A 16,969-nucleotide genomic window follows, 5' to 3' on the forward strand; every position below is an offset into this window, starting at 1 on the left:
TATTATCCCTGTTATAAGGATAATAATTAAGCCAAATACTAAAGCAATGGAAACTCCGTCCAATATTTCGGTTAGAAGATGCTACCATGTATAACCCTATTGCAAATAGTAGAGTGAGGACAGCAGTTCCCACAAGTGTGGTGTGGTGGGTAATTTCCATCTAAAATTTTACTTGCCAAGATACAGAATTCCCCATTGGGGGTCTATGAAGTTCCTTGGTTTTATTTTCCCCAACAAAGAAACCTCTGGGTTATGGACACCTTACTCACTTTCATTATCTGGCAGCATTTGCAATATAATGGTCCAGAACTAGCAGGTTGGTTTACACTTTTACATTACCCATCCCTTTTTTTTTCCCCAAGCTGCAGAAGATCACCGCTTGATTCATAGGAATAAGGAGGGTTAGTCTAAAATGTAGGCAAAAACTTTAAAACAATTAATGAGAGTAGGATTCAATGACAAATGTATGATAAGCTTTGGAGCAAAATTTTTCTCTCCAGTCATCATTTTTGGTAAAAACTAATTATGAATAAACTTTAGTTTTATACTTGGCCTGATTATTTGCATAAAGTCAGCAAGAATGGTTACTTTTATATAGGCCTTTTAGATTGGCTTTGATGAAACTCTGTTCCACAAGGAATTTCAGATAAGACTTTTAAAGCCAAGTCCAGCCACGGTTTATATACTCTAATACCTGTGAGTCGGGTGATCCTCTCCTCTTAAGATCCCAAGATAAACTCGGAGCTTCCAGACCTGTTAGAAAGTGACATTCTTTACTGACCACAGATTAGGAACCCTGTGCGGGGACTGTGCAGACAAGGTGTGAGGCCAGTTCTCCCCAAGGGGTTTTTATTGGCTCTGCATGTCAAGCTTGATTCCTCAAAGGGAAACACACCCTTTCAGTCAAAGCCTTGGTAAAATAACCAGTTTTTCCAATTGTCTCCTGTTGACAAAGAAAAATGGATGCTTACGGCACTGATGCAAACAACTATATTGCCATAAGTTAAGAGTACTCACAGTTTCCAAATTCTAGAGGAACAAGGCAGAGAAAAATAAACATGTTCCAAATTTTGTTCACAGGAATATGCGTTACTCAATTATTAAAGGCCATAAATAGTTTGAAATAACTTTCCTTGACTCTGAAAATCAAAACAGGGATCAGCAGTATTCCAAGCAAAAGTTATAAAGGTTGCTTTAACTTTCTGAGTGTAGTCCACTTAGTTAACTTATTTTACTTGATATTTGCCAACATGTCAGTTCCATATAAGTCCTGTACGTTCTTTATTTCCATGTTATAATCTTTAAGTCTATTAAAAACCTGCATTTGGTGCGGGGCTTGGTGGCTCATGCCTGTAATCCCAGCACTTTGGGAGGCCGAGGTGGGTGGATCACGAGGTCAGGAGATTGAAACCATCCTGGCTAACACTGCGAAACCCCGTCTCTACTAAAAATACAAAAAATTAGCCAGGCGTGGTGGCATCCACCTGTACTCCCAGTTATTCGGGAGGCTGAGGCAGGAGAATCACTTGAACCTGGAGGCAGAGGTTGCAGTGAGCCAAAATCACGCCACTGTATTCCGGCCTGGGTGACAAAGCGAGACTCCATCTCAAAAAAAACAAAACAAAAAACCTGCACTTGAGAACACCTGTTAAAGTCCTTAATAATAGCTTGATTATAAACCACCTTTTGAGAAGGAACAAAGCAGGACAACAATTGTCTGCGAATGACAAATTTCCAGGATGGCTATGGTTAAAAATATGACTGACAAAGTTTATTTATCTTTGTGGTTTACAATAACTTTACCCTTAATTATGATTGATAGCATATACTTAGACATTAGAAATCCTATACAATTTTAGAACATATATTAGTATGACTCACCAAAATATAACTTAAAGAAGATTGGACATCATTTTGGCAATCTCATGTGACTAAACATGTCAAATGATCCCGTTTTCCTCTGAGCGTTTCAGGGGCCCTCTGAACCATCCCAAAAGCCAGGCATCCAGAAGGACAATTTGCAGACTGCCATAAATTACTTTGCCAAAATAATGACTCAAAAGGCAAAAACCTTTCATTAGCCTTTACTACAACATGAAAATTTTATCCAAAGAAAAATTTTACCTTTGCGTTAATTAATGTTAACTCCAATTTGTTTACATGAAACCTTATAGATTATTCCATCTAATCCTAAGCAATTTGACCATGAGGTGAAATCTTTACAAACCTTTTATAACCCTTTTACTAAAGGGAAGATTAGTGTCTTAAGTCCTCCTTCCTATGCTTTTATTTTAAAGCTTAATTTATGAAAAGACCATAGAGATGCTATGGAGAAGATGGTGCAGTGCTTCTACCATGCATTTCATTGCAAGGCAACCCAAAGGGAACTGGCTTATTTTGTAATCAGCCCATCTCTGATAGGAGTCTCATCTCCGTGGGGGATAGGAATGGGGAAACCCTGTTTCTAGAAAAAAATACAAAAATTGGCCGGGCGTGGTGGCATGCAACTGTAGTCCCAGCTACGAGGAAGGCTGAGATGGGAGCTTTGCCTGAACCTATGAGGTCTAGGCTGCAGTGAGCTGAGATCATTCCATTGCACTCCAGGCTGGGTGACAGAGCTAGACTCTGTCTCGAAAACATACAAATAAACAAAAAAAATTTAAAAATTATGAATTCATATTGATACATAATTTTGAAAAATTCACCTAATGAAAGTAAGGCTCCTAAAGGAGGTAAGATTTGGTTATCTCCTGGTCAGCTTGGAAAGAGGAGTTTGCAGAAGTAGAAGGTGAGGAATGATAACCCACAGAAAACTCACTTCACAGCAACAGAAACAAAAGATAGAGGATGTTATGATTTATGTCTTGGCCCTGCTACATATGTGACCTTATGTAAATTACTTTTTTCCCTTTGAGTCTCAGATTTCCCCTTTGTAAAGGTGAAATCCCAGTTCCTCTTCTGAGACCCTCTGACGTTACTGTAAGCATCAAAGGAGATGATGATTACCATTTGTGGTACTATTATGAGGATATACACACATACTGATATATAGATCCCTGCGTGGATACACAAAAAACATTGGTAACGGTAACTGCCTAAAGTATGTTAAGTTAGGAGTCAGTGAGAGACTTTTCACTACATATAAAATAGAGACAGATTCTTGCTCTGTTGCCCGGGCTGGAGTAGAGTGGCTTAATCCTGGGTCACTGCAGTCTCGAACTCCTGGCCTCAAGCAATCTTCCCATCTCATCCTCCCCTAGCTAGGACTACAGGCATGGGCTACCACTCCTGGATAATTTTTTTCTTTTTTGTAGGAAGAGGGGTCTTGCTACATTGTCAAGACTGGCATCAATCTCCTGAGCTCAAACAACCCTCCTGCCTCCGCCTCCCAAAGTGCTGGGATTACAGGCATGAGCCACTATGCCGAGTCTGAGTCTATTTTTTTTTTTTTTTTTTTTTTTTTTGAGATGGAGTTCACTCTTATTGCCCAGGCTGACGTGCAATGGTGCTATCTTGGCTCACCACAACCTCCTCCCCGTTCAAGCGATTCTCCTGCCTCAGCCTTCTTGAGTAGCTGGGATTACAGGCATGCGCCACCACGCCCGGCTAATTTTGTATTTTTTTAGTTGAGACGAGGTTTCTCCATGTTGGTCAGGCTGGTCTTGAACTCCCGACCTCATGTGATCCACCCGCCTCGGCCTCCCAAAGTGCTGGGGATTACAGGCATGAGCCACCTCGCCCAGCTATGAATATCTTTCTTTCTTTTTTTTTTTTTTTGAGACGGAGTTTCGCTCTTGTTACCCAGGCTGGAGTGCAATGGCGCGATCTCAGCTCACCACAACCTCCGCCTCCTGGGTTCAAGCAATTCTCCTGCCTCAGCCTCCCAAGTAGCTGGGACTACAGGCGTGTGCCACCATGCCCAGCTGATTTTTGTATTTTTTTAGTAGAGACGGGGTTTCACCTTGTTGACCAGGATGATCTCGATTTCTTGACCTCGTGATCCACCTGCCTCGGCCTCCCAAAGTCCCGGGATTATGGGCGTGAGTCACCGCACCCACCCTGAATATCTTTCTTGAGAATGAAAAAAAAAAATGTAAGTAGGTAATGAATTTGAAAGAGCTTTAAGAGCTTTGTAAATTATCAAGTATGACACAAATATTAGGATTTTATTGTTACTATTATCCACCAGCAACAATATATCAAACACTGGTTTTGTGATTATTTATTGGTGAAAAAGTTGAATAAATCAATGTATTATACCCATATGTTGGAATATTGAATTCATTTTCTTTTACAAATAACACTTTGGAATAATTGATGATACTGGCAAATGCTCAAGATGAGTGAAAAAATATATAAGCACTGTATAGGTGAATAATTCCACTCTTGTGCATTCCCTGTGTCAACCTACATACACAAAAAGAAAAAAGACTGTTAGGAAACATCCACAATGGTTTGAGGGGGAAGATGGAGACATAAAGTATTAATTTTATTGACTATATTTTCAGTATATTCCAGATTTTCTACGAGTTAGTAAATGCCACCAAAAAAGAGCCAAAGAACATCACAGCTACACCTTCAAACATGGTCAGAAAAATAATTTTTTTTTTTAGTTGGGGTATGTTTTTGATCTGGGCACTAACAGGGACACTGATTGCTCCCGCCAGTGAGTCAAGACCAGCAGATAAAAAAGAATTTTTAAAAACCTCGTGAGAGTGATGCGCAGCAGGACGGGAGGAGGAAGAAGCAAGCGTGGGCGGTGCTAAAGAAGGAACCTAAACCTCCATCCTCTTCCCCCGGAGGTTAAGAACTACAAGGAGAGGCGAGAGAGACTACGACCGCCCTACGGCTAGAGCGGCCACGAAGAAAACACTTCCGGGGTGGGGCTATCTGGCTCTTTCCGTTCCGCGTGGGGAATGTGGAACGCCTGTAAAGTTAAGGTTCACGATTCCTTGGCCACCACTTCCATCACTCTAAGACGGTGTCTGAGATTGGGGGCAACCATGGCAAAAAGCAAGTTCGAGTACGTGAGGGACTTCGAAGCTGATGACACCTGCTTGGCCCACTGCTGGGTGGTAGTGCGGCTGGACGGCAGGAATTTCCATCGGTGAGCGAGCTCTGCTCTGGGCGTCGCAGTACGCCAGCGCTTCTGGGGAATCCAGTTCCTACCCTTGCAAATCCTCCTTCTTGCCCCCGACCCTTCGCGGTTACCGGGGTAACGCGGTAGCCAATGAGTGCGCAGCATGGAGCATCGCCTCGCCCTGCGTGTTAGCGAGGAATTTGTCTGAACGCGGGCTGCTAGCGTAATTGAATGGGCGACGGGCTCCCCTGATGAGGATCTGGCTTGGAGTGCCCTTGTTCAGTGAACAGAGACCTGTTAGCAAGGATCTGATATTAAAAGTCACTTTCATGCGCAGTACTTAATCTCTTAAGCCAATTGCCCAGCTATTCTGTTAGATATCTTTGAATGCTGACTGTTCAGAGGTCTGTGTAAGCGTTGCTTGTGGGCAATACTTATGTCTATGCTTCATTATCAAGAACAGGCCACATGGACTAGATTCAAGAGAGTCAGAAAAAAAAGAGAAGGCCAGGTGCGGGAGGCGGGAGGATAACTTAAGGCCAGGAGTTGGAGACCAGGTTTTTTGGTTTTGTTCTTTGTTTTTTAGTTTTTTCCAAAACACGCCTCTACAAAGAAAAAAAAAAAGAGAGAGAGAGAGGGAGACAGGGAGAGAGAAAGAAAAGAGAGAGGCCGGGCGCGGTGGCTCACGCCTGTAATCCCAGCACTTTGGGAGGCCGAGGCGGGTGGATCACGAGGTCAGGAGTTCGAAACCAGCCTGGCCAAAATGGTGAAACCCCATCTCTACTAAAAAAAAAAAATACATATATAATAAAATTAAAAATACAAAAAATTACCTGGGCGTAGTGGCGACCGCCTGTAATCCCAGCTACTCCGGAGGCTGAGGCAAAGAATTGATTGAACCTGGTAGGCGAAGGTTGCTGTGAGCCGAGATCACGCCACTGCACTCCAGCCTGTGTGACAGAGCGAGACTCCGTCTCAAAAAAAAGAGAAAGAAAAAGAAAAAACAATTTGCCGGGCGCAGCAGTGCACACCTGTAGTCCCAGCTACTCTGGAGGCTGAGGTGGGAGGATCGCTTGAGCCTGAGAGGTCAAGGCTGCAGTGAGCGGTAATTGGGCCGCTGCACTCCAGCGTGGGTGACAGAGCGAGACCCTGTCTCAGAAAAAGGGGAAGGGGGCAAACGAAATATAACAGAAAAATGGGAATTTAATTTTTAAAAAGGGCTGCATTATTAATAATGATCATTATAACTAACATTTATTGAGCACTTACTAGGAGCTAGGTGTGATTACTTTTATCTTTCCCCTAATCTTTAGGGCAACCCAATGAGGTAAATATTCTTTTATTCCCATTTCACGGAAAGGAGAGTTGAGGCTTAGCATTTACGTCTGGTTTTCTCAATTTCAGGGCAGGAAAAAAACTAAGTTCTTAAGGAAGTGGATCAGGTCGTGGCTAGTTGAGCATTTGAGTTCACAGTGCTATCACATTATCTTCCTCCAAACAGCCTCTGTTATCTAGCAACAGAGCCTCTTGTTAATGAGGCTTCCATCCATGTCTTCTTCCTTTTTCTCTTTCCCCTATGAAGGTTTGCCGAGAAGCACAACTTTGCAAAACCTAATGACAGCCGTGCTCTCCACCTGATGACCAAATGTGCCCAGACCGTGATGGAAGAACTAGAGGATATTGTGATTGCATATGGACAGAGTGATGAGTACAGCTTTGTGTTCAAGCGGAAAACCAATTGGTTTAAAAGAAGAGCCAGGTAATTCCATGACCTTCTTCCCTTCTTCAGAGTATTTCCTACCAGCATCTGGTTTTCCGTTTATCTTAATCACAGACTTACAGACTATAGATGATGTCTGCAGTATTTGTAACTCCAGAGTGCATGCATATTTCCTATTTAGATTGTTGTACTTCCATCTGATAGCCGAGCATTCTGTATGCCTCTTTATCCGATTCGTACCCCTGCATGTCCCATAGGATTAGTTTCTAGACTGACCTAGCATTGAACATTAAAACTAGAAGCATAGACCATAAAATTGTAATATTAACAATTCATAGGTTGGCTTTAGCCAGTGACAGTCTCTACGTGCATTGCATTATTATTATTTATACTGTTCATTAAGGGGGATCTTAGTATAAAATAGACACAAATCTGATATTTTACTTGGCAATATTTTAAAACTCTGCATGGGAAACAAATCATATAATGAATTGCTTCTTCCTTTCCTTTTCTTTTTCCTTTCCTTCCTTTTCTTTCTTTCAACGTGGGGTCTCCCTGTGTTGCCCAGACAGGTCTCAGACTCCTGGCCTCAAGCAATCCTCCTGCCTTGGCCTCTTGAAGTGCCAGGATTACAGGCGTCGGCCACCACACCCAGCCTGAATTGGCATTTTTAAAAAAACAATGGTTTCCCCCCTTCTATGGCTGAAAACACAAACAGGTCAGGCATGGTGGCTCATGCCTGTAATCCCAACACTTTGGGATGGCAAGGGAGAGGATACTTGAGCCCAGAAGTTTGAGACCAGCCTGGGCAAGATGGTGAAACCCTGTCTCTACAAAAAATGTAAAGGTTAGCCAGGCACAGTGGCATGCACCTGTAGTCCCAACTACTCAGGAGGTTGAGGCAGGAGGATCCCTTGAGCCAAGGAATTTGAGGCAGCAGTGAGCTATGATCATACCAATGCACCCCAGCCTGGGGGACAGAGAGATACCAGCTACTCAGGAGGTTGAGGCAGGAGGATCCCTTGAGCCAAGGAATTTGAGGCAGCAGTGAGCTATGATCATACCAATGCACCCCAGCCTGGGAGACAGAGAGATACTATCTTTTAAAAAAATTTTTTTTAAATACTTCTTGAATCATAAATTCATATCACATCCTATAGGGAAAAATTTAGTATTAGTAGGTTACTTAATAGAAGTGGAAAGAGAGACAGGCTGTATTTAAAATACATAACTGGCCAGGTATGATGACTCATGCCTGTAATCCCAGCACTTTGGGAGGCCAAGGCGGGTGGATCACTTGAGGTCAGGAGTTCGAGACCAACCTGGTCAACATGGTGAAACCCCATCTCTGCTAAAAATACAAAAATTAGCTGGGCATGGTGGCTTGCGCCTGTAATCCCAGCTACTCGGAAGTCTGGCAGGAGAATCGCTTGAATCTGGGAGGCGGAGGTTGTAGTGGATTGAGATGGCGCCACTGCACTCCAACCTGGGCAACAGAACAAGACTCTGTCTCAAAAAAAAAAAAAAAAATGGAACCAAGGTATTAAAATGGTGTTTCTTAGCCAAATGCATTTTATCTCCTGGCTTTCTGGGCAGTTTGTGTAATCTCTCTGTGGCACTCACAGGTCTTAGCATGGTATTGAATTAATTCCGTGTATTTTTCCTTTTCTTGCTCCACCCAATGTGCCTTACATTTGCAAGTAAGTTCATGACCCACGTGGCCTCCCAGTTCGCCTCCAGCTATGTGTTTTATTGGCGGAATTACTTTGAGGACCAGCCCCTTCTGTATCCCCCAGGCTTTGATGGAAGAGTCGTGGTGTATCCTAGCAACCAGACCTTAAAGGACTACCTCAGCTGGCGACAAGCAGATTGTGAGTGACACCAAATAAACACCTGTAGTTAAACCACTGATTCCATGCCTTACAGGTGTTAATCTGATGCAGGATTGGCTCACATATACTTTGTTTTGTATACGTTTTGTATAGAATGCAGTATTTAAATATTTTTTCAATTAGTTAAAAGTATTGATAAATTTATCTCTATTTTTGTTTGTTTGTTTGTTTGAGATGGAGTTTCGCTCTTGTTGCCCAAGCTGGAGTGCAATGGCGCAATCTTGGCTCACCACAACCTTCACCTCCCAGTTCCAGCGATTCTCCTGCCTCAGCCTCCTGAGTAGCTGGGATTACAGGCATGCGCCACCATGCCCGGCTATTTTTTGTATTTTTAGTAGAGACAGGGTTTCTCCATGTTGGTCAGGCTAGTCTTGAACCTTGAACTCCCGACCTCAGGTGATCCACCTGCCTCAGCCTCCCAAAGTGCTGGGATTACAGGTGTGAGCCACCACACCCAGCCTCCTTATCTGTATTTAAAAAAAAAAAAAAAGTCAGATATAGTAATACTGAATCTACATTCTCACTTAGTACTGGACAGAGCCTCTGCAGTGGCAGCCACCTTTACACACACACACACACAGACACACACACACACACACACACGCCAGATGCCATAGTCTCTGCCTTTCCCTGTTGCTCCTCTGGGGTCACCCACTGTTTTACACATTTATGTTTATGCCAGCCTCAGTGGGTATTTGAATTGTGACCCCTGCCTTATGTGACTGTGATGATGTTTATGAGACTTTTACTTGCTTGTTCTGTTTTGGTTTTTCCAGACGAACTGGAAAGAGATTGGAATAATATAAATCAAATAACATCTAAAGTATTCCTAAGATCAATACACAAATTAACAGCTTTGTATAACGTATAACTGAAATGACCAAATAAAGCTGTTGTTGGGAATGAGGTTTTGGTCCTCCGACTCCTTCCCTCCATGTTCCCCGTGTAAGACTTCTGGCAAGTCACTAGATGTCTCTGAGATCTCTCTAAAGAGGAGTGAGACGGGGCTCTAGTATTCCTTGAAGAATGAATACTGAATAAAGATTTTATGTATATAAACATTACTACTTTATTCTCCTTACAGGTCACATCAATAATCTTTATAATACAGTTTTCTGGGCACTTATACAACAATCTGGACTAACACCAGTAGAAGCCCAAGGGAGATTACAGGTATGAAGATCTTACTATGTTAATACTTAATGGGACAGTTTGCTGTAGGCTCTTCTATAACTTTTTTTATGTTAACTTTACTTTTTTTTTTTTTAAGATCCCTTTACAGCTTTATTTTGAAAGGATATAAAAATCATAATAGGAGCCTGTAATCCCAGCACTTTGGGAGGCCGAGGCGGGTGGATCACGAGGTCAAGAGATCGAGACCATCCTGGCCGACATGGTGAAACCTCGTCTCTACTAATACAAAAAATTAGCTGGGCACGGTGGCGCGTGCCTGTAATCGCAGCTACTCAGGAGGCTGAGGCAGGAGAATTGCCTGAACCCAGGAGGCGGAGGTTGCGGTGAGCCGAGATCGCGCCATTGCACTCCAGCCTGGGTAACAAGAGCGAAACTCTGTCTCAAAAAAAAAAAAAAAAAAAAAAAAAAAAATCATAATAGGAGCAGCTCTGCTGCCTGCTTGGTCTGTATCTTGGATGAGTTACTGCTTCTCCCTGAGCCTTTGTGTCCTCCGCATTGGCTCTGCCTTCCCATGTGCTAACACTTGCCTGCAGCTATGTGTGACTGCTGTCTTCAGCACTGCCTTTTTTTTTTTTAAACACAGTTTCACTCTGTCGCCCAGGCTGGAGTGCAGTGGTGTGATCTCAGCTCACTGCAACCTCTGCCTCCTGTGCTCAAGCGATTCTCATGCCTCAGCCTCCCAAGTAGCTGGGATTACAGATACCTGCCACCAGGTCTGGCTAATTTTTGTATTTTTAGTAGAGACGGGGTTTTACCATGTTGGCCAGGCTGGTCTCAAACTCCTGACCTCAGGCAATCCGCCTGCCTTGGCCTCCCAGCGTGCTGGGATTATAGGCGTGAGCCACTGCACCTGGCCAGCACTGACTTTGTCCATGACACCAGGCCTCTTCCCTCATTCCCATTCCCTGCTGGGCACCTGTAGTTTCTTGGGTTTTTGACCCCTGTGTATGGGAAGAATACATGCTCTGGGGGTCAGATAATTACTCATATCATGCTTCTGTATAATTTTATCCTCTCTGCCTCAGTTCTTTATAGGTGAAATGTAGAAAATAGTTTCTACCTCATAGGTTTATGGTGAGAATTAAATAGCATGATGCTTGTAAAACACAGAATAGTATGAAGCATATTGTAAGTATTTAATAAATACTGGTTTTTATTATTAGATAACAGTGCTACTTGTAGGAAGACTAACTGTGAAATGAGGTAACGTGTTGTAACAGTTCTTTTATTTGTATTTTATTTTATTTTAATTTTTGTAGACGGAGTCTCACTCTGTCACCTAGGCTGGAATGGTGCAGTGGCGCCATCTCGGCTCACTGCAACCTCCACCTCCCGGGTTCAAGCAGTTCTCTGCCTCAGCCTCCCGAGTAGCTGGGATTACAAGTGCCCACCACCACACCTGGCTAATTTTTGTGTTTTTAGTAGAAATGGGGTTTTGCTATCTTGGCCAGGCTGGTCTTGAACCTCTGTCCTCATGATCCACCTCCTTGGATTCCCAAAGTGCTGGGATTACAGGCGTCAGTCATCGTGCCTGGCCTACTTGTATTTTATTTTATCTATTTATTTTTTGAGATGGAGTCTCACTATTTTCCCCAGGCTGATCTTGAACTCCTGAGCTCCAGCAATCTTCCCACTCACCTCCCAAGTAGCTGGGATTACAGGTGCATGCCACTGTGCCCAGCTGTAACAGTTACTAATACAATGCCTGGTACATTATAATTGCTCAGTAAATGGCTGTCATTTTTAATAATACTAATGATAGAGATTTATATGTAGCAATAATAGGAATACTGGGGCCACATGTGGTTCATGCCTGTAATCCCAGCACTTTGGGGAGGCTAAGGTAGGCAGATCACCTGAAGTTAGGAGTTTGAGACCAGCCTGGCCAACATGGTGAGACCTCGTCTCTACAAAAATTAGCCTGGTATGGTGGCACATGCCTGTAATCCCAGCTGCTCAGGAGGCTGAGGCATGAAAATCGCTTGAACTTAGGAGGTGGGGGTTGTAGTGAGCTGAGATTATGCTACTGCACTCCAGCCTGGGTGACAGAGTGAGACTCCATCTCAAAAAAGGGAATACTGGTAGGTATATCCAGTTTTGAAAGAATCAAGTTCAGATTTTGATTATTTGTAGAAGAGTAAGGACAACCTTTTAACCTTGGGCAATTTATATAACCTTTCTAAGTTTTACTTAACCAAATACATAATATATACTCAGTATTAATTCCCCCTACTCTCTTTCAGTCTTGACTTGTGACGCCATTATTTGGTACAGGAGAGAATTTTATCTAAATAAGATCATAATTGCTCTTAAGATGAAAATTCACTAGTAACTATAAGATGTTTGATCAAATCCTTCCATTTCTTGATTGTGGAAGTTTAGGTAGCAGATCGAATGGATAGTAGCATTAGGGGAGAAAGAAGACATGCAGGCCAGGTGCAGTGGCTCACACCTGTAATCCTAGCACTTTGAGAGGCCGAGGCGGGCGGATTGCCTGAGCTCAGGAGTTCAAGACCAGCCTGGGCAACACAGTGAAACCCCGTCTCTACTAAAATTCAAAAAATTAGCCGGGCGTGGCAGTGTGCGCTTGTAGTCCCAGCTACTCAGGAGGCTGAGGCAGGAGAATTGCTTGAACCTGGGAGGCAGAGCTTGCAGTGAGCCAAGATCGCACCACTGCACTCCAGCCTGGGCGACAGAGTGAGACTCCGTCTCCAAAGAGAAAAAAAAGATATGTATATTATGCAACCATCGAAAACGATGAGTTTGTGTCCTTTGTAGGGACATGGATGAACCTGGAAACCATCATTCTCAGCAAACTGACACAAGAACAGAAAATCAAACACCGCCTCTTCTCACTCATAGGCGGGTGTTGAACAATGAGAACACATGGACACAGGGAGGGGAGCATCACACACTGGGGTCTGTCGGGGGGAAATAGGGGAGGGACAGCGGGGGGTGGGGAGGTGGGGAGAGATAGCATGGGGAGAAATGCCAGATATAGGTGAAGGGGAGGAAGGCAGCAAATCACACTGCCATGTGTGTACCTATGCAACAATCTTGCATGTTCTTCACATGTACCCCAAAACCTAAAATGCAATTAAAAAAAAGATATGCAGAGCTTTTAATATATGTTTTTATTTCCTCAGGGAACTCTTGCAGCAGACAAGAATGAGATTTTGTTTTCTGAATTCAATATCAACTATAATAATGAGCCGCTGATATATAGGAAAGGGACGGTGCTGATATGGCAGAAGGTAATGCTGTTATGTTCAAAGAAAAATGGAAGTCAGGAAAAAAAAGAGCCTGTGCCCATTCCAAGGTGTGTCCTGCCTGCTGCCTGTATGCTGATGCGACTCCAGTCGCTAACGCAAACCAGATCCTTTCCTAAAGGGCATGCCATAGATTCTTCTTATTTTGGAGGTGCATTTTGTCAGTCAGTAGTGGTCCGAAGTCTCCCATACATAAGTTGAATTACAGAATTTTAGAATTAGTGCCCTTATTTTCTGTTTTGTAAGCTTCCCTGTATTAATTGAAATCCTTTTAAATGGGTATAGTACAGGTATGAGGATTTGTGCATTCATAAAATACTTACAAAGTACTTTCTCTCACACTGGATAATACCATTAAATGGTTTCTCCATCCCATGACAACTATAATATGAGGCACTAAGAGAAGATGTATATGAGGGTTTGTTTTTTCCTAAATGTCATGAGATTCTCTTGACATTCATACTTACCTTAATATTCTGTAATAAGTGTGTACATTTACCAGTATCCTTAATTTCACCAATATTTCCTCTCTGTACCATATGTTGGGCATAATGATTTCTCTAAACTTATTTCCTCCCATGTAAAGTTGTTTTTTTCTGAAATGAATGTTTTCAGGTACCAAGGAGTACCCTGAGAGCTAGTCATTCACTGACAGCTCCAGCTCTTTTAGTATCTCAAAACATTTGTTCTTTGGTACAGACTTGGATATTTCTTAATGAAGATGGAAGGTAAGAAATACCTTTAATTCTGTAGTTATTGCTAATGAGGAACATGGAATCCTTTCTTTGTTCCTAAGATCTCTTCAGAATATTATAATATAACTCTTTTTTTTTTGAGATGGCGTCTTGCTCTGTCACTCAGGCTGGAGTGCAGTGGTGTCATCTCGGCTCACTCCACCTCTGCCTCCTGGGTTCAAGCGATTTCCAGCTAATTTTTGTAGTTTTAGTAGAGGCAAGTTCTCACCGTATTGGCCAGGCTGGTCTTGAACTCCTGACCTCAAGTGATCTGCACACCTTGGCCTCCCAAAGTGCTGGGATTACAGGCATGAGCTACCACGCCCTGCTAACATAACCTTTTTAAAACTATTTTTAATTATAAAGAACTTCATTCATAGTGAGATTTTATATATATACACACACACATATACACATACACATGTGCATATATATGCACATACATATATCTATATATATCTCAAATCTGGCAGTCAGAAGTATTTGAAGATAAAAAGTGAACTATCCCCACATCTTTCTTTTCTCTTCCAGACCCACTCCTGAGTTAACAATGTCCCTGCTTTATTTTTACCTGTAGGTGGATGAAGTCATGACAAAAGAAATTAAGCTGCCAACAGAAATGGAAGGAAAAAAGATGGCAGTGACCCGAACCAAGACTAAACCAGTGCCCTTGCACTGCGATATCATTGGGGATGCTTTCTGGAAGGAACATCCAGAGATTCTAGATGAAGACAGCTGACCCTTTGCTCTTCAGTTCTGGTGTACTTAACCATGCAAGCCCTCCCACCTCCCAGGGCTCCCTGCCTTAGGTGGCCATAGCATCCCTACCACCCAGAACACTGGCATGAATGACACGACTCAAATTGGGAGGGGAACAGGCAAGGAAGGATGGATGGGGGTGGTGGATCTTATTCTGTTTAAGCAGAACACCTTGTTTGCAATGTGGGAACATGGTTCCTTTGGCAGAAGTGCTTTTTTTTTTTTAAATTGCAGTACTATTTTTATAAAGCAAGAACTATTTCATGCCTTGCAGAGTGAATCATTTTTAGATTGTGACATATATCTTGTAAAAACCTGTCAGTTCTTTTCACCTATGAGAGAAGAGGAGCCCAAACTCTCGCCCACCTGTTCTTAACCAGAAAACCCACTGACTTTGAAAATCTCACCTCTGCTACCCATCTACTTGCATTCATCTTTGCCAGACCTGAAGATAAATATGGGTTAATGCCTGCATGATGCCTCTGGATTCAGGAATTGCAGGGAATACTCAGGGCTTTGTGCCAGTCTCCACGTTGGCAACTTTGGCTGAACAAATGAGGAGTGCTTTCAATGTCCTTGTGTACACATTCTGTGGATTGATTTAATGGAGTTGTCAGCATGATCATCATCTTATAGCCACGGGCATAGTTTCTCAGGCCATTTACCTCTTTCTAAGAAGAAACGGAATTATGTGTATATATGAGAGAGAAAAACAAGAATGAGTGAACGAGGGTGGAGAAACATTTACTCCATGTACTCAAGATAATAGTTTTAAAAGTCGCTTTCCTGTTGTACTTCCTGAAAAAGATTCTCAGGTAGCCTCTGTGTAATCAGAAAAATGACATGTGAGTTCAAGAGCAGAGGGGTAATTGACACCTGCTGTCAATTAGTAGGTAATGCTTCTGCTAATTGACAGCAGGTGTCGGAAGAGTCATACTATTAATAGCGCTACCTTCTGCTGGGCCAGTGGAGATGGGTGAGAAGCAGAGAGCAGCAGGCATTATACGTAGCCAAATTTGGCCTCTGAAAGGGGAAGGTATTGGGAATAAGTGGTGAGAGAACTCACATTTTTCTCTTGTCCTGGTTTTATATTTTGGAGGGAAAGGATTATTTGGCCCTATTAAAAATAAAGAGGCCAGGCACAGTGGCTCATGCCTATAATCCCAGCACTTTGGGAGGCTGAGGCAGGCAGATCACCTGAGGTTGGGAGTTCGAGACCAGCCTGACCAACATGGAGGAATCCTGTCTCTACTAAAAGCACAAAAAATTAGCTGGGCATGGTTGGGGCATGCCTGTAATCCTAGCTACTCAGGAGGCTGAGGCAGGAGAAATCACTTGAACCCAGGAGATGGAGGTTGCAGTGAGCTGACAGTGCACTATTGCACACCAGCCTGAGTGACTAGCGAAACTCTCCCCCCAAAAAAGACATGGCTGGGCATAGTGGCTCACATCTGTAATCCCAGCACTTTGGGAGGCTGAGGTGGGTAGATCACTTGAGGCCAGGAGTTTGAGACCAGCATGGCCAACATGGCAAAACTCCATCTGTACTAAAAATACAAAAATTAGCCTGGTGTGGTGGTGCATGCCTGTAATCCCAGCTACTCAGGAGGCTGAAGCAGGATAATCGCTTGAACCTGGTAGCTGGAGGTTGCAGTGAGCCGAGATCATGCCACTGCACTCCAGCATGAGTGACAACAAAACTTGGTCTAAAAAAAAAAAGAGAGAGACAGCCCATGTTCCAGTGCCTCATCTTGCATTGCAGAATTTACAGTCAGGAATAAAATGTATTTTTGAAAGGGTGATGGCTGGAGTCATCCCTCATTAATTGACACCCCATCTGTCGATGCCATTTTTTCCCTTCCTGTTCTCACTCCACAGAAAGAGGAGATACGGCTCTTGTTTGGTAATTGCTAAAATCTCTTTGAGGAAAGAAAGAAAGATGTCAACTCCTTTTGCCTTTTTCATTTATTTTTCTTAGACATATAGACTATATGAAATCTAACTTTCGTGTATGTCTCTGGGCAGGCCAGGATACACATACCCTCATCACAGTAGTGGTTCACAAACTTCTGGATGGAAAAAAAAATTACTTGGAATGCTTGTTTAAAATGCACATTTTTGGTTCCCCCCAGCCCCCCAGGAATGTTTGAAGCTCAGCAATCTGATTTTTTTTTTTTCTTTTGAGATGGAGTGTCACTCTGTTGCCCAGGCCAGAGTGCAGTGCTGTGATCTCGGCTCACTGCAACCTCCGCCTCCCAGGTTCAAGTGATTCTCCTGCCTCAGCCTCCTGAGTAGCTGGGATTGCAGTCATGGGCCACCAC

At 43.0% G+C, this 16,969-nt stretch overlaps 1 protein-coding gene across 4 annotated transcripts; it reads left to right on the forward strand.

Moving 5' to 3' along the window:
• Window positions 1-4,895: 4,895 nt before the first annotated feature.
• THG1L (tRNA-histidine guanylyltransferase 1 like) lies at window positions 4,896-16,447 on the forward strand. 4 transcript variants are annotated; one of them, XM_064376487.1, is made up of 6 exons: window positions 4,896-5,107; window positions 6,663-6,839; window positions 8,502-8,671; window positions 9,777-9,865; window positions 13,033-13,140; window positions 14,467-16,447. In XM_064376487.1, exons 1-6 carry the CDS (start codon window positions 4,917-4,919, stop codon window positions 14,626-14,628), a joined length of 897 nt encoding a protein of 298 aa, XP_064232557.1. In that variant the 5' UTR covers window positions 4,896-4,916; the 3' UTR covers window positions 14,629-16,447. The 4 variants fall into 4 exon arrangements, with proteins under 4 accessions (XP_064232557.1, XP_064232558.1, XP_064232559.1 ...); XM_064376488.1 differs by having other exon boundaries at window positions 13,033-13,205; window positions 14,467-14,569; XM_064376489.1 differs by having other exon boundaries at window positions 4,897-5,107; window positions 8,506-8,671.
• The last annotated feature ends 522 nt before the right edge of the window (window positions 16,448-16,969 follow it).

Source organism: Aotus nancymaae, unplaced genomic scaffold (assembly GCF_030222135.1).
Source record: "Aotus nancymaae isolate 86718 unplaced genomic scaffold, 86718_ANA_hifiasm-v0.15.2.pri h1tg000015l_0, whole genome shotgun sequence".
Lineage (NCBI taxonomy): Eukaryota > Metazoa > Chordata > Mammalia > Primates > Aotidae > Aotus > Aotus nancymaae.

Excerpts from the sequence above, each read along its gene's own strand:
- THG1L (XM_064376487.1), top strand. The coding sequence starts at position 4,917 with ATGTGGAACGCCTGTAAAGTTAAGGTTCACGATTCCTTGGCCACCACT. Across the intron at positions 6,840-8,501 it reads TGGTTTAAAAGAAGAGCCAG|TAAGTTCATGACCCACGTGG; the intron begins GTAATTCCATGA and ends TACATTTGCAAG. Across the intron at positions 9,866-13,032 it reads AAGCCCAAGGGAGATTACAG|GGAACTCTTGCAGCAGACAA; the intron begins GTATGAAGATCT and ends TTATTTCCTCAG.